Below are 25,979 nucleotides of genomic sequence, written 5' to 3'. Positions count from 1 at the left end.
AAAAACTGAGATAATAGATGATTGTTGTTTTTAAGCCACCAAGTTTTGGGATGATTTGTATCAATAGCTAACCGAAACACTATGTTTCTGGCAGAAATGTAATATAAATAAGTAGAATTTAGATGAGACCACAATTTCATTTTCCATTCATCTGAACCAGAAACAAATATTAGGTCAATAATGAAGAAAGTATATCAAATTTTTATTCCCCTAGAATTTGCAAATTTTTCTAACTTTTTTAAGGCATTGAGCTATTTACTCTATGTTGATTTATTTATGAGTCACACTCATTATGTCATTATTAAATTATAGATGACTTTTTATTTTTTATTTTTTTTATTTTTTCCCCCCAAAGCCCCAGCAGATAGTTGTGTGTCATAGCTGCACATCCTTCTAGTTGCTGTATGTGGGATGCAGCCTCAGCATGGCCAGAGAAGCAGCGCGTCGGTGCGAGCCCGGGATCCGAACCCGGGTCGCCAGCAGTGGAGCGCACTCACTTAACCACTAAGCCACGGGGCCAGCCCCTATAGATGACTTTATTTCCTATCCCTACATAACACTACTTAGAACTGTACTTAAAAACAGATTACAAATAATAAAATCACGAAATCAATGAAGATGCATGTTCCTTTATATTTTATTTACCATAAACATTAAGAGAGTACAGCAAACACTAGAGAAAGGCTTAATAATTTTTTGATGGAAAGCTCAACACTTAAAATTATGCTTGCTCCCCCCACCCACCCCAATTCAACATGCAGATATCATTTTTCATATACGCTGAATTTAGAGCACTACAATCTCAATAGTTTTATGAGAGTATCCTTGCCCTGTAACTTAAAACATTTCACAAACTGTATACGATCATGGTATAATACCATCATTCATATAGTTCCCAAAGGTGAATACATTCGCCTAACATTAACATTAAATTCTGTGTTTTTAAAACATCATTTTAATAAGCCAAACCACAAAAACCCAGGTTCTAGTTTTAAATGTTTATGAAGACTGCTGCTGAGTTCAAAGCATGCAGATATTCATGACCACCTAGATGAAGTTGGATATTGAAACTCCTTCAGTAGGTCCAATGATGCAATTTTTCACTCATCCCAAGTATCTCCATATTTGTTTACTTTGACTAGGAAAAAAGCACAAATAATCGATGATTCCAAATAGTAATAAGGCACTATTTTAAGTTTGCTATTATTATGATGAAAAGTTATGTTCCTCTCTCATTTGAATAAGTGCACATGAGTAATTATACAAAGGGGCTGGATAGACTTTTGTGAACTGGAAGTTGGACATAAAAACTAATGCACTCTATCAAGAACTTGACATAAATATTTGATCCTCATAACAACCTTATAAAGTAAACATAATCCTCATTTTAAGGGTGAGAAAACAGATTAGTAACTTGCCCAAGGTACAAGCCTAATAAAACCAGAAGAACTGAAATTTGAACACAGGTCTGTTTAGGTCCAAAGCCTGGGTGCCTTTACAACTTTATCCTACTACCTAAGTAAGTGGCGTAAATGTTACAGCACATACAAAAAAAAATCACTGGGAAATAAAAAATAATAACAAACATTTGACTGTTATTTTTCAAAAAAAATACACTAATAGAAACAGTCAAGTCTTTGGGTTGTGGTTAATTCAATCTTTTCTCATGAGCTGTAATACTAGTACAAGAAGGAAACAGTTTCCAATATTCCTGCATTTTACATGAAATTATACTTTGAAACATGCTCCTCTGTCTTTTCTTTTACTTTTTAGCCTCTCCTCTACATAGCCTTCATCTGTGAATTACAACTCTTCAGAAGACTCAAGTATTCATAAAAATGTAGAGAAGCAGTTAAAGTATGGACTAGGGACTCCTTCCCCAAGACTCTTTCAGGGAGTCTGTGAAGTCAAAACTATTTCATTATTTACTAAGATATTACATGTCCTTTTCCCTCATATTTTGCCTTTTCCTCTTGCTTTCATTTCCTCATCAGTACCAAGTAGAATTTTCTAGAAGCTACAAGATGTGTAGCAATATCATTGCCCTGACAGCTGATAATGTGCTTATGTTTTTAAAATTTCTCAGTCTTAATTTCTAATTAGGTAAATGTCAATAAATATAATCCACACAAACCAAAGCTGAAAACTTTAAGTGATACTTTCTGACTCAGTGAATTTATACTGTTCTGTCTACATTCTAGAACAGAACATTCTAGGAAATCACTGAAACTATTACATAACTGGGTGTTTCTTTAAATTATAAAGCACAAAAAAAATCAGCTTCCTTTTTACAATGAAAAAAATTATTTCACATCACTGTGTCACGTAACAGAATTTTAAGACTGTTCAGTCAAAATCATGAATGTTAAAATCCAGCGAATGCCAAAGGTCTACCTATTTCCTTTTCTTAACCTTTATTACTATAGAAGACCCAACCAAAACACTCCATTTCTGATGTATCAGTGCACAGTACTATGCTGTGCAGACATATGATAGTCAAGGTTATAAAAGTAAGAAAACTACTATTGCCTGCCCTCACGGAGCTTACAGTCTAAATCCTCAAAGTAATTAGTAGAACAAAGTACCAATAAGTCTTTACATATTACAGAGTAATGGCCACTGAATGCTACATTTTTTAATGACAAACATTAATAAGCATTGTTGATTACAAATCTATCTTAAAGCTAGATTTTTTTACATCAATAATATGACAGAGATATTATCCATCATTGTTATGAAAACAGAATTCTAAATGAAGCAACCACTAACAATTAGAAATAAAATGGACTCTAAAAGAATGATCATAATAAAAAATAGTAAAGATTTTTTATGTATTTTTGCATTCTTTGTGGCATGAGACTCTCAAGAAGGTACCAAGGACCTATTCCTTAATTTTTAAAGCAGTAAACAGAAAACCTTGAAACAATGACACACCCTCTAAAATTCCTCAACAGAGACATAAAATTCTATACTGAAATAGCTACTAAACCCCTATTCAAAATGCCCTCTTCCATTACAGGTAAACTTCTGTGTCAGAAAATTTATTTTGAGTAAATGTATAGCTGTTCCAAATGGACTTAAAAGAAACTGTGATTTAAAAATTTATAATTAATTATAGAGCAACAGCACTATTAAAAAAAAAATGTTAAACTCCTCTTTTGGAAATGTCCTAAAAGCTGGTTGGTAAAGCATATAAACTCTACTTCATATAACATGTTTCACAAACATATAAGAAAATCAATTTCATTACTTGACCACAACTAGGTGGTTCCGCCAAAAGTGGCATTATACTTCAATTATCAACCTTAGGTCACCAGATCTGGTTTTCTGCAATAGATGCATCATTAAAAAAATGATATGAATTCCCAAGGTGACTTCTTTAAGAGACAACAGTCTAATGGAAGTATAATTTCTAAACTGTTATTACAAAACTAGTCTTACTGTCTTAAGTCATACTACTATTTGGACTTCATTTTATTTTCTAACACAAAATGGCCTTTGGAACACCTTAAACAAGGAAGAACTGATAACTGAAATAGCTATGCTTTTTAAAAAATGTTATTTTTGTTAATTGCTTGAGAAATTAAATCACACATTAGTATAATTAATGTTTTCAACTAATTCTGAAGTTTCCAATTCTAAAGAGCAAAGGGAATCAGACTAAGCTACCATACCTTCTTTTTTTGGCATTTTTTCCTGCATAGGCCTGACTGAGGGGTCAGTCTTATGTGTTAAAGTTACTTCATATGACTCTCTGTTCTTATTCCTTAATTCCTCATATGTAATATTTTTTCTTTTAGGACTTTCTTCAGGGTTGGGATCAGGTCCTAAAACAACAAACAGTTAATAAATGGTGATAAAAGGATTTGAATAAATCCAAAGCAACTAAATTTTATAAATGCTCCTTACCTATAATAAAAATACAATAAAGTGAAATAAAGGATCAAATTACTACCACCATTCCAAAGGTACTATATTTTCCCCAAGGTAATTATAAAATTAAAATCTACTTCCTCTTATACTTTTAATAAAGCTTTTATTTCTAAAATCAACATAAAAAAATTAAAAACTAACCACGGCTAGAAGAGTAATGGATATCATAATATATACCAGTACAATTCAGACTCATTAAAATGCTAGTTTTAAACTGGAAAGTTATTCATACTGTTGACATAATTAAAGAGGAATATATTCTACTACTGACAATTGAACAAAACTTGACATAGTGTAGATTTTATTTAGTAATATTTCCATAGTTCAATGTTCCTATAATGAGAGTCTATATATAAAAAATATTTATTATTTTACCATCTTTATATTTAAACAAAAGTACTGGAAAACAACTATTGAAAAGTATAAAATATAGCCTTTAATTACAGTCTGCATCATTTTCACTTGGGTCTAATGGAGCAATATTGAGTCCAACAATAATTGGACTCAATTGTTGAGTAGCAACAATAATTTCCACAGGAGAAGCAGCATTTATTCTTTATCGCTCCCAAAGAGAGTCAAAGTATGAATATATATTATCAAACAGTCAGATGCTGATGTAAAAACAAGGATGTCATTATGTTTAATATTAGTTAATAGGACCAAATATTGAATATAAAATGTATAACCAGCAAAAAAGGCCATATACACATTTTTAAAGAAATTAACTAATGCTAACATAACACTCAGTGAACAGCTACTTAGCTTACAAAGTCTTACAGACCACTTCAAAAGCAGTATTTTTCAAAGAGGTTTTTAATGAGACATACAAATTGGGCATATCACTTTAATAACATAATTATATTAATTAAAATAATTTTGTAAAATCAATTTTTGTAAGTGGCTTATTTTGGAACTCAATGGTAAGGTCCCCGTGAATAATCAGAAATTTCAAAGCAACTTAACTGTATGTATAACGTATAAAGTATTTAAATATTTTCAACCATAATCTTTTATTTTGTTACAAAGTATATTGCACTGATACAAAACAAAGTGGATTTAAATTTCTACTAATTAGTTCTAATAGTATACCATGCTTGAAAACTAAGTTTTTCTTGCTAAAAAGGAAGAATGCAAAGAAAAATATTGGGTTTAAAAGCACTTTGCATTTCATTAGTAATAAGTAATTACTGAACTCATTTCTCTTCACCATACAAAATTCTGAAGAAGATCATATACACTAGATTATTAGTCAGGAACTCTAGGTTCCCATTCCTACTCTGCTGACAATTAGTGAACGTCCTTGGGCAAATCACTAAGCTTCTCTAAATTTGGTTTTCTCAATTGTGAAATATGGAAGTTTGACTAGATGATCTATCTCTAAAGTTCCTTCCAGGTCTAATACTTTTTCTTACCAAAAAGAAAAATATTTCATTGTTCCGAAATTCTGTGACAAATAATGAAAACATAAATCAGACAGATTAGGGAGAATTTTTTCCACTTATAAAAAGCCCAATGAAAATATCCTGCATTGTGTAGGGAGCATGATTTATTACCTTGGGAAGGTTATAAAGAGCTGGAAGGAATAAGAAAACGTAAAATAGCACTGATTTAAATCTAACCATAATAAACTATGAAAAGTCACATAACAACTATCAAGGAATCATTTCTATAATAACTCTTTCAATTCCTGGTAAGAGAAAGCAGAAATGAAGAGGGCAAACAGGACTTAAACAAAATGGAGGGTGTCCTGGTAAGGGACGACAGCAGCTGGGGCAAGTAAAGGAGGCTACTGCTGGCCCACGTGGAGAGCAGTTAAAGAGTGGCAATCTTGACTTAGAGAAGGGGGTGAGAAAGCAGAGCAGCGGATGAATGGATGGCTGCTGTGGAGGACATAAAATACATTAAAATATGGGCCTTGCTGTAGTCTTTGGACAGATACCAAAAGGCTTTTTGTTTGTTTGCTTTTATTTGGAAAAGAAATTACATAAGATGGGATGGAATTTTCTAATGCAAATGGAAGGAAGGATGCAAGTCATTACAAGGGAAGAGCTGGTGCATGGCTACAATACAAGTAGAATGGATTTGAACTTGCAAGACTGGGGAAATGAGAGATGCAATGAGGGACAAGAACAGTTGCCTTTGGAGACAAAACAATGGCTTTAACCACTCTCTCCTTATCTGCCCACCTCCTTTCCTTTCTGACTAATTGGATGTCTTTGTTTCTAACCATTCAGAAAAAAAAAAGAAGCTGAGGATTAAGAGACTCTCAACAACTTCCCTTCACTTAAGAATCTCTTGAATCATCATAACTTCCATTCTCACCTGTCTCCAATACTCACCCCCTGCCCCCAACTCCCTGACTTTTGCTCTTAAGCAATGCTGTCCAGTATAATTTTCTGTAATGATGAGAACATTCTCTATCTGCACAGTCCAACACAGTAGCCACTAGCACATATGGCTGCTGAGCAATTGAAATGCTGCCAAATCAACTGAAGAAGTGAATTTTCAATTTGATTTAATTTTAATTAATCTAAATAGCCATATATAGCTAGTGGCTACTTAATATCCTGACCTACCTAGAACCCCTTCTGCATCCTCTGGAACCTTACTTGACCTATAATCAACTTTTCTCTTTCCACTGTATCTTCCTCCCTTTAACCTACATATAGATTCAGATCTCCCCCATCTTAAACAAAAGAAACAAAACCCAAATGTTCCTTTTACTTTGTTCCCCATAGTTACTGGCTTATTGTATCTGGTTCAAAGCAAGCGTTTACAAAGAACACTCTACAGAAGTCCACAATCCCTTATCCAAACCCTGAGAGTCAGAAATGTTTCAAAATTCAGAGTTTCTCAGATTTTAGAAAAATATTGTGTATACAGTAGCCCTTATATTACTTAATATCCATCCATTCAGAGGTTTGGAGCAGCAATGCATAAGCAAACACATTAATATTTCTACCACAAAATGTAGGAAAAATCACATTAAGATAAATAAAGATTATAAATAGACATGTCAGTTTACGGCAGGATTTGAAATGACATCAGGTCAGATTTTATCACCAGTTTTAATTATTCAAAAGACTTCGGTTTTCAAAGCTTCTTAGGTTTTAGGATTTTAGATAAGGAATTGCAGACCTGTACTTTCTGTTTCTAATTCCTCACACCTTTCACTGCAAACTAGACTGAAGAAAGGAAGGAAGGAAACTAACGCTTGTTAAAAGCCTATTACTTGCCAGGCATTACCTCTGATTATTTCATCTTATTCCAAAAGTTCTTTACGAGAGGTATTAGCATCTCCATTCGAGAGATCAAGAAACTGAAGGGATCACAAATTACAGTTACTTGCCTAAAGTCACATAGCTAGCAAATGTCAATCATGATTCAAATCCAGGCCTTGATCCAAAGTTGATGTTCTTTCATTTACATTAAGCGATCGTCAAAGCTAGTATTTACACAAACTTCACAAAGCATTTTCACATGGATTTGCTCACTTGACAACAGTTCTGTAAAGCAGGTAATTACTATTTTTCTCACATTACAGACAAAGAAGCTGAAAGCCTTTAAGACCAGCCTAAGAAATGTAACCTTTTTAAAGCTTCCCTCAGGCAAAATTTATCACTTCTTCTTTGCTATTCCACTAAACTTACTAATTTCAATTAATGGAACATATTAGTAATTTATCCTTATATTTCTATATCTTCCAATAATCTGAGAGAGTTTCTCAGGGACAAGAACCAGGTCTGATTCATCTTCACCTCTTCCATACCTAGCAGAGTGCCTGACACCTACTGGACCTCAAAAACCGTTGAATGAATGAGAAACAAATGAACAAACGAACAAACAAACATGCTGAGTTTAGGCTGATGGCGGAACATACATGTGATGTCCAGTAGAAAAGGTCGTCAAATAAAGTTTATACATACGTTGGACCATAAAATGCTGAAATTCATTTCAAGAGAAGTTTCTACCTTGGGCAATATGATCAGTAATACCAGTGGGAGTAGATTCATTCATAGAAGCACTGAATGGAATTGGCTCATAATGAGGAAGCATCTCCTTTTCTATGTTGTCTGCTGCTGGGGATGTCACAAAAGATGAATGACCACTCACATTTGAGTCATATTTTGACTTCTGAGAATAGTGCCTGTAAAAGAAATCCATATTGTACAAGAAACATGAGTTATTCCTATACCTTTTTAAAGAAGTGTGTTCAAATATGAAAACTAGTCATCTTTTTTTCTAAAGCAATCATATAATTTTAACAGTTATTTAAAATGGTAAAAGGAAGTCTGTTTCTTTCTGCCACAAAAACATTAAAAGTATGTTCTGACCCACTTATACAACTTAAAAATTGTCACTCAATACAGAGAAGAGAAAACGTATATCCAATTTTTTAAGTACTAGGCTTTGGAGAACATTTTAATTTGTTTAAAGTTCTAGGGGAAAAAAGTACTCCAGATCAGAAAATATGTCCATTTCCCATGTCAATTGCGAAGTTACTTCCACAGCTAGCAGTCCATAAACACTATTTTGCTAAAGCAGATGTAATACTAGCTCTCATGGGGTTTATGTTGCTTGGCATTTATGATATGACAATTTATCTACCAAATCTACTTAGTTACCTTATTATTTACCTACCTATCCAGACAGATTCATTTATTTATACTTACACAACTTCCCTACTGTTTTAAACAACAGAAAGATTAATAAGTTGAAATTTGTTAAGTGATGGGATTGATAACATTTGGCAATTCAAAAGAAAAGTCCAAAATATAGTAACCAAAGGTGTTTGCCAAAATTCTTCATTCTGAGGGAAGCACTCCCAAGAAGATGCAACTGTACATTTAAAACACAGGCAGATAAATCTCGCTTCACTTTTAAAACAAAATTAGCTTTAGCTTGCAGCAATATGGCCAAGTTTCCAACAGTCCTTCAGTTAGGCAATGTTTCATGCCCTGAATTACGGCAACATTCAGTTACAATTTTTTAGCTAAATTTAAAAACCTTTAATAAAGATCAGAATCTGGCCTACCCAGGTGGTGAAGATCGCCGTGCCTGTCCTGATCGTAAAGCTTCTCCAAGAGGGGAATTCTCAAGATTCTTGAACTTCTCTTGGCAAGTTTTCACGTAAGAAAGCTTTCCAGCAAAGTATCCCATGATACAAGCAACTTGTTTGTAAAAACAAACAAAAAGTGTGACTCAATGTGCCTTTTTAGACAAAAATCTTTTCTAAAAGAACATTTTTTTAAAAAGTGATTCTAAATATGTCTTCAGAGTGGAAAGACTGAGGTTTATTGAAATAACGGTAAAAGCACCACATTAAATCAGATTCAGAGTTTACAGAAAGACTCTGTGGATATAATTCACTTTCATAAAATTAAAATAACCCAAAATAAAGTTGCTATAAGATAAATAAATTCTACTTTATTAATTACTTTATTAATACTGACAGGAAAGATGTAGTAAAGGTATAACGAAATGAGGAATCAAAACATCAAAGTTTTAGCCTAGTTACAGGGATTTAGGCCATTTCTTTTCCTGTTAAATAGGAATCATACCATTTGCCTACATAACTTCATAAGACTGTTTTTAAAATTAGGTGCAACAAACCTCTTAAAATAACGAATTATAAAGTGCTACCTAAATGTGCCTATTATTGCATCATGTGTTTGTTTCCAACACAAAAGAGAGGTTAACCTAGAGTCATTTAGAGCAATTTAGCTTCTTTTCTATTAACCATAACACAAAATGTAAATAAGTTATGCTTATAAATGTAAATTAAATATAAGTTAAAAAGTTAAAGAGACTTATTTTTTTATTAGGCTTAATTTTAAAACACTTTATTTTGATTAATCAGAATATCTGAACAACTTTCTTTCCTTATAGACAGACCAAGAGAATTTTTCAAATATCACATCTTTACAAAATAATTTAAAATTAATAGTTCTATTACATTACAAAGAGAAAAAAATGCTTCAAGTAACTCGTGATTTTTAATGCTAATAATAAAATGTCCAAGTGTTCCATTTTATGAAAAGCTTAAACAAACTGATTTGTCAAACCAAATAACCAAGTAACTGTTACTAATTAGGGCAACACAAAACATTTGATAAAAACTAATCATTTTACTTAGGTAGAAAAGCTGAGAAACCTAGTGTTGTTCATACTTACATATAAGTTTGGGGATGGAACCATATTTGGGATGACTTGAAAGGATTCCTAAAGATAAAAGAGTAAGCATTTCTGAGTAACGCTAATTGTTAGAGGAGGACATATTTACATAATTAACTAAGATATTTTGTCTTTTATTAAGATAAAAGAATAGGTTTATGCTAAGAGTATATAAGAAAATGACACAGAAATTATGGTGAAAACCAAGGAAACTATTTCTGCTAGTCATTATCCAGTCTCTTCTAATGTGAGATAAAAGTAGTAACACGTTTAGCAATGCACTATAAAGTAAGATATATTTATTTCTCAGCAGCCTTGGGCAACCCACAAAGATATAGGGAAAAATCAATACAGACTACCTTTAAATATTACCTGACAACATTAGCTCTTTCCATAACCCCAGAGAAGTCTAAAACTATTTAAAAGAGAGAACCAAGTAAATTTAATTATCAACAGAAATATGAAGAAAATCCAAAAGATTCTACAATCTATCAGAATAGGTGAATTTAGGGCCGGCCCCGTGGCTTAGCGGTTGAGTGCACGCGCTGCACTACCGGCGGCCCAGGTTCAGATCCCGGGTGCGTACCGACGCACCGCTTCTCCAGCCATGCTGAGGCCACGTCCCACATACAGCAACTAGAAGGATGTGCAACTACGACATACAACTATCTACTGGAGCTTTGGGGGAAAAAAAGGAGGAGGATTGGCAATAGATGTTAGCTCAGAGCCGGTCTTCCTCAGCAAAAAGAGGAAGATTAGCACAGATATTAGCTCAGGGCTGATCTTCCTCACCAAAAAAAAAAAAAAAAGAAAGAAAAAGAATAGGTGAATTTAGCAAGATCACTTGATATGAGGTCAATAAAAATATATATATTATTTCTATAAATGAGGAACAAACAAAAAAAAAACCAAACTTTTAAAAAAAGATACAGTTTTTATAGCACCAAAAAACATCAAAGACCCAGGAGTAATCTAATGAAAAATATGAAAGATCTCTAACTGAAAACTACAAAACTTTCTGAGAGAAATCAAAGCTCAAGGCGAATCTTTCCCAGCAAAAACAAAGAAAAGAATAAATAAACTGACCAAAACCAGAAGAGAGTCCAGAAACAGACTCACACATATAGTCACTTGATTTATGACAGAGGCAACATTGCACCACAGTGAACAGAGAACAGTCCTTTCAATAGTGCTGAGGTCAACTACATATCTGTAAGGAAAAAATGTGCCTTATCCTACCTCATACAATACTCAAAAACAATTCCAGGTGACTTGAAAATTTAAATATGAAAAATAAAATAAAGCTTATAGAAGAAAGTATAAAAGATTCTTCATGTCCTCATAAGAGATAAAGATCTTAAAAGACCACAAAAAGCCCTCATCAAAAAGAAGAGATTTGATAAATTGGACTCTATTACATTAAGAACTACAGTTAGTCAGAGTGGGGAAAAAAACTACAATACTTCTATCCGACAGAAGACTCACTTCCAGAATAGAGAACTCGCACAAAACCAATAGGAAAAAGAAGACAATCCAATGGAAAAATGGACAAGACTTGAACAGATACTTCACAAAAAAAGATATATTCACCTAGGCCATAAACAAAAGAAAAGGTCCTCAACTTCATTAGCTCTCAGGGAGATGCAAATTAAAATCACAATGCAATCAATATCACTGTTTCCTCACCACAATGGCTAAAATTCAAAAGACACAAACATAGCAAGTCTTGGTGATAATGTGACAAAAACAGAACCTTATTAATAAATTGGTAGTGGGAGTGTCAATTGTTCCAAACAGTTTGGAAAGTTTGGCAGTATCCACTATAGCTGAATATATACATTATCTATGACCCAGAAAAATGCCTACCAAGAAATATTATAGTAACAGCAGAACAATTTGTAATAGTCACAAGTGGAAACTACCCAATTGTCAATGTACAATAGGATGGATAAACTGCTGTGGTATATTCACACAGTGGAAAACTATACGGCAATGAGAACATATAATCTACAACTATATGCGACACTGTGGATGAATCTAGTGATGTGCTGGTAAACCAGCTCTGCCCTGATTTGTAACGTCAATTTCCGTGGCATAAATACTTGCACCACGACCAATTTCAAGCTACCAATGGTTTAAAAACTGGCTTGCCAAGCTCCTGAAATTTTAACAATCAGCTCTTCAGAGCTGGTACAAGCAAGTTCCAGCACACTAGATGAAATCTCACAAACAATGTTTAAAGAGGGTACACAAAAGAATATTTAATTGTATGATTTCATATATATAAAGTATAAAAACAGAAATTATGCTGTTAGCCTCAGTTCCTTCATTTACACAACTGAGATGATAAGGAGGAGAAACAGGAAGACGAAAACAATATGTACATTTATACGAAAAAGTCGTTCCTTCTTTCTGTCACCAAATAAACACAGACCACTTACAACACACACAGACTACACACTAGGAAGTAGGGATATAACAGTAAACAAGGTACTCTTTACCCTCACAGAGTTTACAGTCTAGAGAAGGAATGAAGACAAACAGAATGCAGTGTGATGGTTGCTATTCATCCACCCAAATACTTGAGCATCTACTACATGCATTATACCCTCTGTCAGGTGCCAGAGATAGCCCGTTTTCTAAGAGGATGTAGCAAGAATGGAGGCAAATAGACTTGCTGAAGGCTAATGCAATACTTTTGGCAATAGATGGTTGCATTAATTATAATGGCAGTGCAGGTGGAGGCAGACAGTTTACAAATATATTTAAGAGCTGGACTAGAACAGACAATTACTGGACAAAGCAAATAACGGACAGAAGTGAAGAATAATGCCTCAGTTTCCTGCGTGGATAGTGATGCCATTCAGACATGGGGAAAATGAAAGAATCAGTTTGGGGAGAAATGAATTCAGTTTGAGGAGTCTGTAGGAGGGGCTATCCACGTGGAGATATGCAGAATATGGTTCTGGAGCAGATATCTAGGTTAGAGATAATCATGGGGATTTAGAGCAGTAAATAGTCACTGAAGCCCCTATTATTGCTGAGTAATAGTATATAGACTGAAAACTGAAAGTCAAAGTAGAACTCTGGAATACATACTAAGCACTAAGAGGTCATGGATTTTTGTCTTTTAGTGGTATACCAAAAACAGTATATAGTACATATCAAGACACTCAAAAAACATGAAAAAATGGAGTTGTCATCTGAGATAGGAGAAAAACCAGAAAAGACTGTGCTGTCATGGAAGCCAAAGGAAGAAAACGTTTCAAGAAGGAATGGTTAAAGTTGTGTAAAGGTCAAGAACAGAAACTATTCATCGAATTTAAGCAACAAGGAGGTCGTGTTAGAACCTTTTTAAAAAAAGTTTGATACACGTTAGAATATGTGCATAATCTATGACACAGACTGCAATGGGTTAAAAGAAGTAAAAAGTGAAGCGCTCATCCATGAAGTCTGGCTTCAAATTCAAGATCGCTGGGAGCAGTTAGAAAGGGCTATGAGGGGCGATTTTTCTTTTCTATGTTCTCAAGTTAGAACAGACCTGAGTATGTTGAAATGTTTTGATAGAAAGGGAATGAGCAGAGAGGCAGCAGCTAAGACGATGTTGGGTATGACATACTGTGGATGAAAGCATACACAAAATGTCAGGCATTTTGATTAAATGCAAAATGTCTTGGTGGATTCTGACTTCCTTTTCTAAAGTCTCTCCCATTTTTTGAGATTGACGTTTTTATTAGAATACTCTACCCCAAAAAGCAAAACCCCAATACAATTTCAATAATAAAAGCCCTTAATTCTGGGAGATAGTTACATGAGTAACATATCATTCAATGCTCTTTTCTGTATCTCTTATTCAAAGTATCAAAACCCCAACAATACTGAAACAACTCTGACAAAGGAATAAACATGACATGTGACATGCTCAACAGAAAATGTTAGTCCACAAACGAGGATAAATCATTTCCAACAATCCTTTCTAAAAAACAGAATTCCACTGAAAGGCTCCAGGCTCATTCATTAGGAACAATTACAGACGAAGATGTTGGAACACTGTTGTTGCTCGTGGCACAAGTTTTGCAAATGAAATCACAGAGGCATAAACTGCCATTGATGACAAGTCAAATAATTAATCACCAAATGGTGACTAAGAATCCATGAGGATTTTGGCTACAAGAATAATCTGTCTCCTCAAAAGGGCCTAATATTTTCAGTAGGATTCATTCTAACTATATGAGAACAGTCCTATCAGGATGTATCTGCAACTAGAAAAAGGGAATTTCTCTGCCTGGTTTGGTTATGTGTACAATTAGTTATGAGTAGGAACAAGACATTCACAAGCCAGGCAAAAAAAACAATGCAGCAGCAGTGAGATTTTACTGTTGAACATATAAGGTCTGTCTAAATGAACAGGTGCAATCTGACCCTCCCAATTTTTACCACTTCTGCCTTCTGCCTTACCTTCAAACTGTCCAAAGTCTCCTACTCTACCTAAGCCCAAAAGCTCCAAAATTTTACTTTTTTTGTAACCTAATCAAAATGATCATTCCTCCTGGTTCTACTTCAGCTATTCAATGGTGTTTTCACTCCTCCCTGCATGACTTTACCAATCTACCCCTGTCGGTCTCCTGACTGTCCCTCCCAATAGCCATGCTTATTATTTTGATAACCAGGTCCCTCCTTCCTGAGATATTTTTCATCTCTTTTAATATAAATCTTGCTCATCTTCAAAATCCATTTCTTCCAAGAAATTTCCCTTGATTATAGCAGCCCTACAGAGATCTTTCTTTGAAAACCTACAGCTCTTGGAGTCTCTACCACATAACTTAGTAGCCTTTTAAGTATTTAATTATATTCTCTATTTGCTTCAACACTGTGTTCACATTGTTTCCTCAGATGAACTACTAGCAGCTCTTCAATTTCTTTTGTATAATTTCCCCCATGCCTAGCTCCAATCATTATTAGTTAAATGAGACTGGATTAAGATAGATAAAATGGGCAGTACAATAATAGACACTATAATTTCTCTATTCATAATCCCCTGTATCATAGTTTTTCCTTAAAAGTAACGTGATTAAAATGTTTTTTGTTTTACACTATAGAAACAAATCTCAGTCTATAAAACGACTTAGTCCTAAAGGACATATAAGTGCTTATATATCTTGACTTGTTTGCATTTTTAAGATTCCTGTCACGGCAGCACATTGCAATGAGGTTCTTTGGGAGTTCTTTAAATAAACAAAACAAAACTTTACCCTCCCATTTTCCTCCAAAAGTACTTTTCTCAACTAGTTGTGTCAATACTACTGTCTGAATACTTCATACTGCTAACAGGAAAAGGCTAAAACTTCCTATCATAGTCACATTTTAGAAGGAGCTAGCTAATTAAAAAAACAGGTTTTTAGGATATGTGGAGGCCATCCTAAAGCCACTAACCTTTTATGGGACATCTTCTCATTCCAAGATAGTTTACAAAATAAACGTAATGAACATTCCTACGGCTTACATCACTAAATTTTATGATGTAGAGACTTATATATTTAATACTTAATCTAAACTCAATTCCACACATACACTGTACTATTTAAGCCAACAGAATTTGGAACAAGAAAGTATCCCCACTCCCTGATTATTACAAGACAAAGCTGGGTTAGGGAGCTAGGAAGCTACTGATCTTTAAACCACTGCATAAGAATCACTTGGAGTTTGTTAAAACAGATTCCTGGGCCCTAACTCAGAGATTCTGATTCAGTAGGTCTGGGATGGGGCCCATGAATTTGCATTTCTAACAAGCTCCTAGGCGATAGTAACGTGGAGGCAGACCTAGACCAGGTTTGTCTCTCTGCCTCCCTGTAAACCATCACAGACTTTTAGTTCCTTTCTTGCTCTTATAGATTGTTAATACTGCTACAGTGCAGGAGGACATCAACTTCTCAAATCAGGATATTTGAGCCAGTGAGTCCATGGAGACATAACTCATCTGATGTTGTAGACATTTATCAGTGATAATGTTTAATATGATACATTATCATATTTACTTTATCTAAAGATCAGGAAAATCACACATAAAAACATGATGATATCCAAAATGCTAAATAAATTCAAAGTTTAAATATTTACCTTTACTAATCAATCCTTGAGTAATCAACATACTTGTTGCAGCCAAAGGCACAGCTATAGGAGGAAAAAGAACTTGTCAACACCAAAGAAGGCAGATTCTGTCTGAGTTCATTAGGATAGGTAAATGCGTATCAGTAAAACCAGCTCGGAAGTATGGTGCCCAATTAAGATCTTTAAAAGAGATTTTTCCACTTTTAAAAGCTATACTATATTTAGTCAGTGGAAATATAAAAGAAGCATCTTAAATTTAAGAAACCATTACAAATTATTAAACGATATAATTCAAGAACCACCTAGATTGAGGCTCTATAACAGCCATTCACTAATATCATCAATTAAAACATAGCAAATAAGAGACCAAAAGCTACTTATGGCGTTAGCGAAAGGGGGAAAAATGATGAGGGAGGCAAAAAGCACATTACAAATAAGAGACACTACTAAGTAATTGCTAAATTCCATGCACCATGCTAAGTGCCTTATGTGCATTATCTCATTTACTTTTTACCACATCTCTATTACTACCCTTTTAATGATAAGGAAACTGAAGCTTAGAGATGTTAAGTAATTTGCTCAAGGCCATACAGCCACTTCAATGACGGGTTCCAGACTCTAATGAAGTCTGTCCGATACCAGATCTCAAATTTTTAAGTTCTATATTATAATGCGTGAACCAAAACACAAGACGTATTTGCCTGAAATCATATGGTGATTGGGGCAAGAATTAAAAAGCACTTATTTTAAATACTAATGTTCTTTCTTCTAAACCAATGAATTCTGTAAAACTAAATGAAAATACTACACACACATATATACGTGTGTGTGTATGTGTATTAACCCAGAGTAAAAAATCCAAAGGTCTTATCATAATCTCAAAGGGGCTCATAATTTAAAATCACTGTTTTCTATACCAGCAATGTCCGATAGAATTTTCTACAATAATCGGAGTAGTCTACATCCATGTTTTCCAGTTAGGTAGTGTGCTTTAACACAATAGCCCCAAGACTGCTATCCTTAGAAAGCCCTGCTCGCAAGGTAGGTCCTTGGCTGGTATCTGGGAACTGGACTGGTAAACTGATAAAAACTTTACCTGAATAATAAGCGGCTCATTCTGCCTAAACTGCTTCTACAGAGTTTATGCCGAACTCCCGTTTTTCCTCTAGGAGTCTGGAATTTTGTTACCTGCTAGGCTGAGGGTGCCTAGGTGAGCAACCCCCCAAAAAAACACGGGCACTGAGTCTCTAATGAGATTCCTTGGTAACCAACACTTCACACGTATTATTATAACATGCAATTTGAGAAATTTAGCATGTCCTTCCTGTGTGACTCCACTGGGAGAGGACTCTCCAAAGCCTGTGACTGGTCTCCTCAGGACTTCACCACACACTCCTTTCCCTTTGCTGATCTTACTTTGTATCCTTTCCACTGTAAATTATTTTAAGTCTGAATAGCTACAAGTGGCTGCCATATTGGACAGTGCAGTTCCAGACTAGGGGTTGGAAATGTTCTGTAAAGAGTCGAAATGTTAAATATTTTAGGTTTTGTGGGCCACAGAGTCTCTGTCCCAACTATTCAACTGCCATTTTAAAGTAAAAGCCCTGAGACAATACATAAACAAATGAACAGAGCTGTGCTTCAATAAAGCTTTATTTATGGATGCAAAAATATGAAGTTCATGTAATTTTCACATGTAATAAAGTATTATTCTTTTGATTTTTTTAACCATTTAAAATTGTAAAAACCATTCTTAGCTCATAGCCACACAAAAACAGATTTGGCCCTTGGGCTGTAGTTTGCTCAACCCTGGTCTAGACTATACATGGGCAATTTAAGAACTAAAGTAACTAAGAAGACATTTGAATTATTAGAGAGATTTCATGATTAAAATCCATTAACTTTGGAATAGGGCATTAGAGCTTTGCCATCAGATACAATATGCAAAACCCCTAAGGTTTGAATCCTTGCTCTACTATTTACTAAGAAATTTTACCTTTGCTGGAAAAGTGGTTTCTTTAATGTTGGTTGGTTAGAATGCCTTCGTGTATTATTATTTAAGGTTTTTCAAAGGACAACTCCCTTTTAATTACAGCATTAGTACAATTTGCAATCATTTTTCTCCTTCAGCTTGGTCCAAGGATTGCAACATGAAGCACTGAAGAGTCATACAAGGACAAAAGGCGATGAGTTAGCTGGTCATCTCTACAATGGACAATGTTTTCTCCATTTCACTTTCTTCTTAGGCCAAGTTGGTACAATGCAGAGAGTAATAGTCTGGTTAAGGTGATTCTAGTGCTAGTTCTGCCATTCACCCCTACATCTTTCCATAAATCTCTTAACTTCTTTTTACGCTATAAAGGGTAATGGATTAGAACTAAGGTCTCTTTCCAACTCATGTATTCTGTCACAGAAAAAGAGAATGGTAAAATTGAAAGGGACTTCAGAGATTATCTAGTCTTCATCCTAATCAAGAGTAAACTAATATCCAGAAAGGACAAGTCAGTTACTTAAAGCAACACAGACTGCTAGCTTGAGGTAGAGCTCTGATCGAAACCCAAGTCTCCTGGTTTTCAGGTCAGTGGCCTTTTCCACTGCACTATGTGACTCCTATTTCAGAGCCTGTAAAATAATGTTTCTTTAGGCAAACCAATAACACTGCTGACCAAAAGCTATTCTGCATTATGACTAGTCTCAACCATATCCAATACAAAGACCCCTAAAATTCCTTTAATTCTTCTCCCCTTACGATAGCAAAATGCTACTCTAAATTCATAACTGTTTTCAATTGAAATTTTTACTTCATTTATCACAATAGCACTAAGCTATTAAATAAAGATAGCTTAACACTTATATAATAAATTAAATTGAATTAATCCCCATAACAGTCCCATGAGATAGGTGAAATATTATCCCCATTTTACAGATAAAGAAACTAAGGCATTCAGACATCAGGAATTTATCCAAAATCTCATAGCTAATATGTGATGGAGCTGGGATTTGAATCCAGGGATTTGAATCAGGCCTCAGAATCTATGCTCTTACCACTTACTACACTTTCTCATTTGAAAATCAGTTGTACATATGCATGAAATAGCATTCACAAAATCTATAAATGATGCATGAAACAAATATGAATTCATACACCTTTTCACTAATTCCAAAGGTTGAAAACTACTGTAACATGTAATACACATTCAGTTGACCCTTTTATGTAGATTCTTTCATTACCTGTATGTTTGGGCACAGATACACCTGTTTTTTTTTGTCAGTGCATAGGGCCACAATTTTAAGCAACTGGAAATAAGATGCCTGCACAGTTCTACTTTAAGATTAACAGAAAATAGATCCTAGCAGAAATAAACAAACTTACCTTAAACAAAGAGAATGGCCCCTAGATCAACAAGTTTAATTTTAAATCAAGATGAATATACTTAACAGACCTAAAAAATGTTTCAAAATTACCTTAGTAAGCACTTTTTCTCCACATTTCTACTTTCATCACAACCATTTTTAAATCAACAGATACTCTCCAAAGTGACATGGATTCCATTATTCGTTTACATCAATATATGTAAACATTACATACGGCATAGAATATCCTTATTTGAAGGTACAAATGTTAAAGTACAAAATTTCCTAATGCACGATTATTAGTCTTTCTCCTTATAACTCTATGCTGAATTCCCTATTGTCTGTGGTTATAGTGAAGGTTCTATATATTTTCAATGTTTGCTGTCATGATATGCAACATCTAGGTTATCTCTGTTTAAGAGTAATCACTACTTATTAATACATTAATTTTTTGGCTGCTGTAATTTCCCAGTAATCCAGATATGGTATACAACAAGCTATTTTTTAAGCCTGTCCTTATTACATGCTTTCTAACTTTTGATTAATCTGTCTTAATAACATACAGAATTACTTAGGCTTCTATTGTTCAAATACCGCATGTCCTACTTTTAACAGTCAGGCATACAAGGGTCCCCTGCCTTTGAATGTACTTTCGGCATAATGCTGTTACAGCTGTTTGGAATGTTAAACATGTACAGCAGCATACATGTATCATCCAGAAATAAATTGGGACACCACAGTATCTATGTGGCCATTGGCCTAACACTACAATGATCTCAAACCCTGTCTACAAGACTTGTCGTTTTCTTAATCCTATGTCATCAACAGATTGAAAATAGATAACTTTATTCTATCTACTCTATGCAATCTTCGAAGATAAAAAAATCTGTTGTCAGAGTACAACTGAATTCTCCAAGAAATTATTCCCATACCAAGAGCCATGCAAATTTTTTAGAAGTCCTTGATCCATGATGACTATGCATCTAAAACAATCATTCTCACTTAGAGATGTGCATCATCACCTAATTCTTACTCAGGTTCTTTCTTGCTTGAAACCTCTGTAAGTCTCTGAATACTAGACTGAGGATAAAATGCAAAGGATTCTATCAGAGCTCCTGTTATCTTCTTAACTGCTCTTTCTTGATCTTTGTTGATTCTTTTACCACCACTTATTCTCTTACCCATGGGTACTACCCAAACTGTCATTTACTCCATCATTCCTAAATATTAACCATGTGATAGATACTATCATCTGTTCTATGCTTTTATGTCTACACTTAATTTCTTGGTGAATTCACCAACACCACTACACCATAAACCCTAATTTCTCACACGTACCTTTGTTTCTATCTCTAGTTGCTCACACATCTTCCACCATCAAATGTTGCACCTGGACTCAAAATGTCCAAACTAAACTTATTTCCCGCTTTGAACAAGAACTCCTTCAAACTATACCTTTTAAACAGTAATGTCATCAGTCAGTCTCCTAAGCTGGATATCTTGAAGTTAATTTTCCTTCATTCCTTCTTAATCAATCTATTTAAAAATCCTGTTATGTGTCCTTTAAAAAATCTTTCACTGCCATCCCATCTTCTCTAGTCCAAATGACACTACAATCAACTACATCTCTTCAATGACTGTCTGCCTGAGCTATTGACAAAAGCTCATAACAGATTTCACCAAGTACAACTCCTCATCCTTCTAACCTATCCTGCACACTGCTAATTAACCTTTCTTAAAAAACATTTACGGGCTGGCCCCGTGGCTTAGCAGTTAAGTTCTCGCGCTCCGCTACTGGCGGTCCAGGTTCGGATCCCGGGCGCGCACCGACGCACCGCTTCTCCAGCCATGCTCAGGCCACGTCCGTCCCACATACAGCAACTAGAAGGATGTGCAACTATGACATACAACTATCTACTGGGGCTTTGGGGGGGGAAAAAAAAAAAGGAGGACTGGCAAATGTTAGCTCAGGGCCCGTCTTCCTCAACAAAAAGAGGAGGATTGCCATGGATGTTAGCTCAGGGCTGATCCTCCTCACAAAAAAAAAAAAATTTACATATCATCCCCTTGGCCCAAGAACCTACAATATATAATGAATTAAACCTTTAACTCCTTTGTATTATATTTATTTTCTACCCCCAACAAAAGACCTCTGCCCCAGTCAGCACAACCTCAAGGCTCTCGTAGACATCAAGTTATGGCAGACTCTGCCCTTGCTCACTATTCCTTTCCTCTAAAGGCTCCTCTACCATTCTTCATTTACCTTAAGTCCTATTAGTTGTTAAATCTCATTCGTTTAAAAAAGCCTTTTTTAGCTAAATCGATTCCAATTAAATTATCTCTTTTTAAAATTCCTATTGCTGTTATACACTTAATTTTTCTCAAAACGTTTCATGAGTTAGCTCTGTGTCAACTACGTTATAAAACTACTTCAGGACAAAGACTGTGTCTCATAAAACTTACCTTCCAAGCATAGTACCATACACCCTGTGATCATAAATGCGAGGCTGACTGATGAAAATGTACATCCTCTTTAATTACTTAAGTCACTCTCGCCCTTTTTTAAATTCCATCCTGCTTTTTTGTTAGAATTACCTTATCTCAAAGGACTGGAGTGATCAAGTGAAGCAACACCAGGGTTCTGTTCAACAGTTAGATTATGTTTTATGTTGCTTTCAACATTCTCTGTATTTAAAAAACAAAATCTCCATGTATAAGGTCTCTAGTCAGAAATCAAGAGCTGGTAGTGTAATAACATTTCAGTGATAAAATGAGAACTAATCAGTTTTTACTGTGTAATGGTTAAAGTGTAAGAGTTAAAATCATGAGCTTCTGTTTCAGACAGACGTGGCTTCAAGTCCACATATCACGACTTACTGGCTGTGTAACACTGGGTAACTCACTTAACATCTCTAAACCTCAATTTCTTCATCTGTGAAGTGCGGGTAATAGTTTTCAGACTTACTGGGTTGTTTTTAGATAATCCACGTACACTGAGTAAATGCTATTACTATTACCGACAAAAATACTTTATGGTCTTGAAAAAAGTTCTCGAAATTATTACTTTAAAATGTGTACAATTCTGGGGCTGGCCCCGTGGCATAGCGTTTAAGTGCGCAAGCTCCACTGCTGGCAGCCCAGGTTCGGATCCCAGGCGCGCACCAACACACCGCTTGTCAGGCCATGCTGTGGCAGCATCCCATATAAAGTGGAGGAAGATGGGCATGGGTGTTAGCTCAGGGCCAATCTTCCTCAGCAAAAAGAGGAGGATTGGCATGGATGTTAGCTCAGGGTTGATCTTCCTCACAAAAAAAAAAAAAAAATGTGTACAATTCTATTTCCTTAATCAACTTCTTTCAGCAATAACCATAATATGCCAAAGTATGCCAATTTTTTCTATATGAAGTCATTATAATTTCAGGTACTAAAGGTCAAATATCGTTGATTAGAAAATTTAACTTACATCTGAACCAGAAGCTTTCATCGTTGCATTCTGCAAAGACTCTTCTTTCTTCCTCTGTCGGAATGTAATCAGCCCCTATGTCTTTTTACCAGGGAAAATTGGCAAACATTAAAACGTCCATGGAAAAACTAAGTCTAAAAAATTACCTTAGTCTAAACATTAACAAAACACACTCAACTTTCTTTTTAATGAAGTAATGAAACAACTGGCTTATAAACTTTTAACAAACTTTGACTTCAAACAGAAATTAGACATACTATCTGCTAGCTAGGACTGGCTACATAATGCGCTGAGTCCAGCACAAAATGAAAATTTGGGACCCCATGTTCAAATTACTAAGTTCAAGATGGCAACTGTAGGGCCGGCCCCGCGGCTTAGCGGTTAAGTTCGCGTGCTCCGCTGTTGGCAGCCCAGGTTCGGATCCCGGGCGCGCACTGACGCACTGCTTCTCTGGCCATGCTGAGGCCGAGTCCCACATACAGCAACTAGAAGGATGTGCAGCTATGACACACAACTATCTACTGGGGCTTTGGGGGGAAAAAAATAAATAAAAAAAAGATGGCAACTGTCGATCATTAAACCAAGTGTGGATCACTGTGCGACTGCACAGGCCACACAACCATGAAGCCAGCCCAGCTGCTACTGTTACTCAAGGCAGTGAAAATTTCTCTACATAGAAAGTGCTTCTAATTATAAATATTTAATCGATAGTTACGGGGAATTGGTCTTGGAACTTCTGCATTTGGCTCTCGAAAATCAGCCCTCCCATTCATCTTTCCTGTACCAAAAACATTTACATTAAGTATTAGAAACGAGTATGAGATAGGTCAAAGTAAATCAAGATACAGTATAGTAAAATTACCAGTCTACGTGGCAATCAACAAATATTTACTAAACGCTACTTCATTTGAAGTACCTGACATAATAAAAAGTTACCTAAACAAAGAAGTTAAGTCCTATTAACTAATTTGGAACTGATTATTCATCTTAGGTCCCTTACCTGAAAAAGAACAATAGATGCTTTATAAGTATTTATCAATTGCTATCAAGTTAAGATACAAAACAATTTTAATGAAACAATAGACATATTTTTCCTTCTGAAGCTGGTTTATTTCACATTATCCTATGTTTGGATCCTTTCAGAAATGTATGCCCAATAATTAAGATAATTCCCCAAAATACAAGAAGAAAAATCTCAAAAGTCATTTCTGGCCTTCCATTTTTTAAAAATGAAATAATCATCAGGAAACATACAACCTCTCCCACAAAGCAATATTCCAAAAAAAAAATGGAAGAACAAAGACGTCATGTCCTTCTCCCCATGTCCTTCTCCCCGTGGTGTAAAGCTAACAGCAAGTTCTGTATCCTCCAAACTTCCCTCCCTCCCCAAACAGAGACTTAGAAGAATATATGAGATATAAAAAATGCATAGCATTTCAAAAACACTTTTATTTTTGTTTGTTTTTTAACCCATGCCTCAGGACTTAAGAGACCAACACATTAGATAATTGTGTATTTTACAGAATGTTCACATGGGATCAGGATTATTCCCATCTTAAAAATACGAAATTTACATGAAAAGGGCAAATGGCATACAGGATGAGGACAGCAATTGCGTCCCTTCCATAATTCGCTTATTCAATAAGCCATCACTGACGGCCTACTACACGGCAATCCCTTAGCTAGGGAAAATGAACAGAAAGGGTAAGATGAATTCATGGATGGAAGGAGCTGGCTGAATAAACTACATACGTATATCCTAAAACAACCGTAAAAGAAGAAATGAAACCCTCTTACTTCCCACAACAGCATCCTACCTAAAAACCCTAGAAAGAGGCTGTCAGGGCCGACAAGGCCCCTTTACATAACTTTATTTTAATCTCGTAATGCTAAAGAAAAAAAGTGAATTGAACCCTCGACGTCCTACGACAGTCGATTCCGCACTCCATCCCCCATCCACTACCTCCGCGTCTCCCACCTGCAACACCCCCGCACACCCGTCACCACGAATTCCTCCCCTCCACACCCCCACAAACGCTCCCTCGCTCCCCCGGTCACCGGCACTCAGGAGCCCGAGCCCCACAGCGCGATCGGCCCACCCTCCCAGGCGGGAAAATGGCGGAAGGCGCAGGACAGCGGCTGGCCACGCCGAGGCGGTGAGTGGGGAGGCGGGGGGCGGAACGGGGCTCTCTGCGTCACCTCACCCACCTCCCGACGACGGCGGCGGGCGACGGCGCGGCGAGCCCGGGCGATCAGGGGCAGAAGGCCCGGAGGGGACCCGTGAGGGGTCAGGGAGGGGGAAAAGTGCGCGGAAATCGGGAGGCGCGAGGGACTGCAGCGGAGTGGGGGGTGGGGAGCGGACAGCGACTCGGCCGCCAAAAAGTCACCCAGATACGGGCTCAAAATGACGGCGACCCGGAAGCACTGGCGACCCCACGGAAGGAAATGACGTCAAGACTGCCCTGAGGCGTCTAAAGGCGAGCAGCTTCGGAATACACGCGTGCGCCTGCGCCTATCTGCCCCGTCCTCCTCTGCCTGTCCCTCCTCTCTTTACCCCCCAGGCCGCGGCGCTCCTGAGCTGCACTGCGGCTGCGCTTGCCATCCCTGAGCACCAGGAGCCCGCCCCGCCTCTTCCCTGGACCGCCGGGGCAGGCTTGGTCTTAGCCTGTTGTGACAGCCCTCTCTGATCTTCCAGTGACCGGCTCACAGGCCCGTTCTAGAACCCCCTTTTATCCTCTTGTTGAGAGTTACCGACTTTTCTTGGATTTCTCTGTTTTTAGACTTTGCATAATTCATTTCATTCTTTGAGCCTCTAAGCTAAGTAGTATAAAGTAATTATTAAGCAGGCGCAGTTGGCTCTCAGACTAAGTAGCTTCTGACGAGTTTTAGAACCTCGGGCCTGGTAAGTGTCCTCTGTGAACCTCAGGTTTTTCTCATCTGAAAAACA

General features: G+C 36.1%; 1 protein-coding gene across 3 annotated transcripts; it reads right to left on the bottom strand.

Annotated features, from left to right (window-relative positions):
• Window positions 1-613: 613 nt before the first annotated feature.
• On the bottom strand, window positions 614-25,412 carry OCIAD1 (OCIA domain containing 1). Of its 3 annotated transcripts, none has more exons than XM_058547027.1 (9): window positions 25,241-25,412; window positions 23,748-23,810; window positions 23,033-23,113; window positions 16,225-16,278; window positions 10,108-10,155; window positions 8,969-9,104; window positions 7,905-8,080; window positions 3,675-3,827; window positions 614-1,138 (listed from the first exon to the last, which is right to left on the bottom strand). In XM_058547027.1, the coding sequence occupies exons 2-9, from the start codon at window positions 23,803-23,805 to the stop codon at window positions 1,101-1,103; spliced, it is 744 nt and encodes a 247-aa protein (XP_058403010.1). In that variant the 5' UTR covers window positions 23,806-23,810; window positions 25,241-25,412; the 3' UTR covers window positions 614-1,100. The 3 variants fall into 3 exon arrangements, with proteins under 3 accessions (XP_058403010.1, XP_058403011.1, XP_058403008.1); XM_058547028.1 differs by lacking the exon at window positions 25,241-25,412 and adding an exon at window positions 25,091-25,177; XM_058547025.1 differs by lacking the exon at window positions 3,675-3,827 and having other exon boundaries at window positions 25,241-25,318.
• Window positions 25,413-25,979: the final 567 nt, after the last annotated feature.

This window comes from Diceros bicornis, chromosome 8, assembly GCF_020826845.1.
Source record: "Diceros bicornis minor isolate mBicDic1 chromosome 8, mDicBic1.mat.cur, whole genome shotgun sequence".
Classification (NCBI taxonomy): domain Eukaryota; kingdom Metazoa; phylum Chordata; class Mammalia; order Perissodactyla; family Rhinocerotidae; genus Diceros; species Diceros bicornis.
The sequence above is the reverse complement of the archived record's forward strand: the minus strand, read 5'-3'. Positions and strand labels throughout refer to the sequence as shown.

Coding starts and splice junctions, on each gene's coding strand:
- OCIAD1 (XM_058547027.1), bottom strand. CDS start 23,805: ATGAATGGGAGGGCTGATTTTCGAGAGCCAAATGCAGAAGTTCCAAGA. Junction 10,156..16,224: donor TCAAGGATTGATTAGTAAAG/GTAAATATTTAA, acceptor TTTTATCTTTAG/GAATCCTTTCAAGTCATCCC. Junction 8,081..8,968: donor CGGCGATCTTCACCACCTGG/GTAGGCCAGATT, acceptor TTTCTTTTACAG/GCACTATTCTCAGAAGTCAA.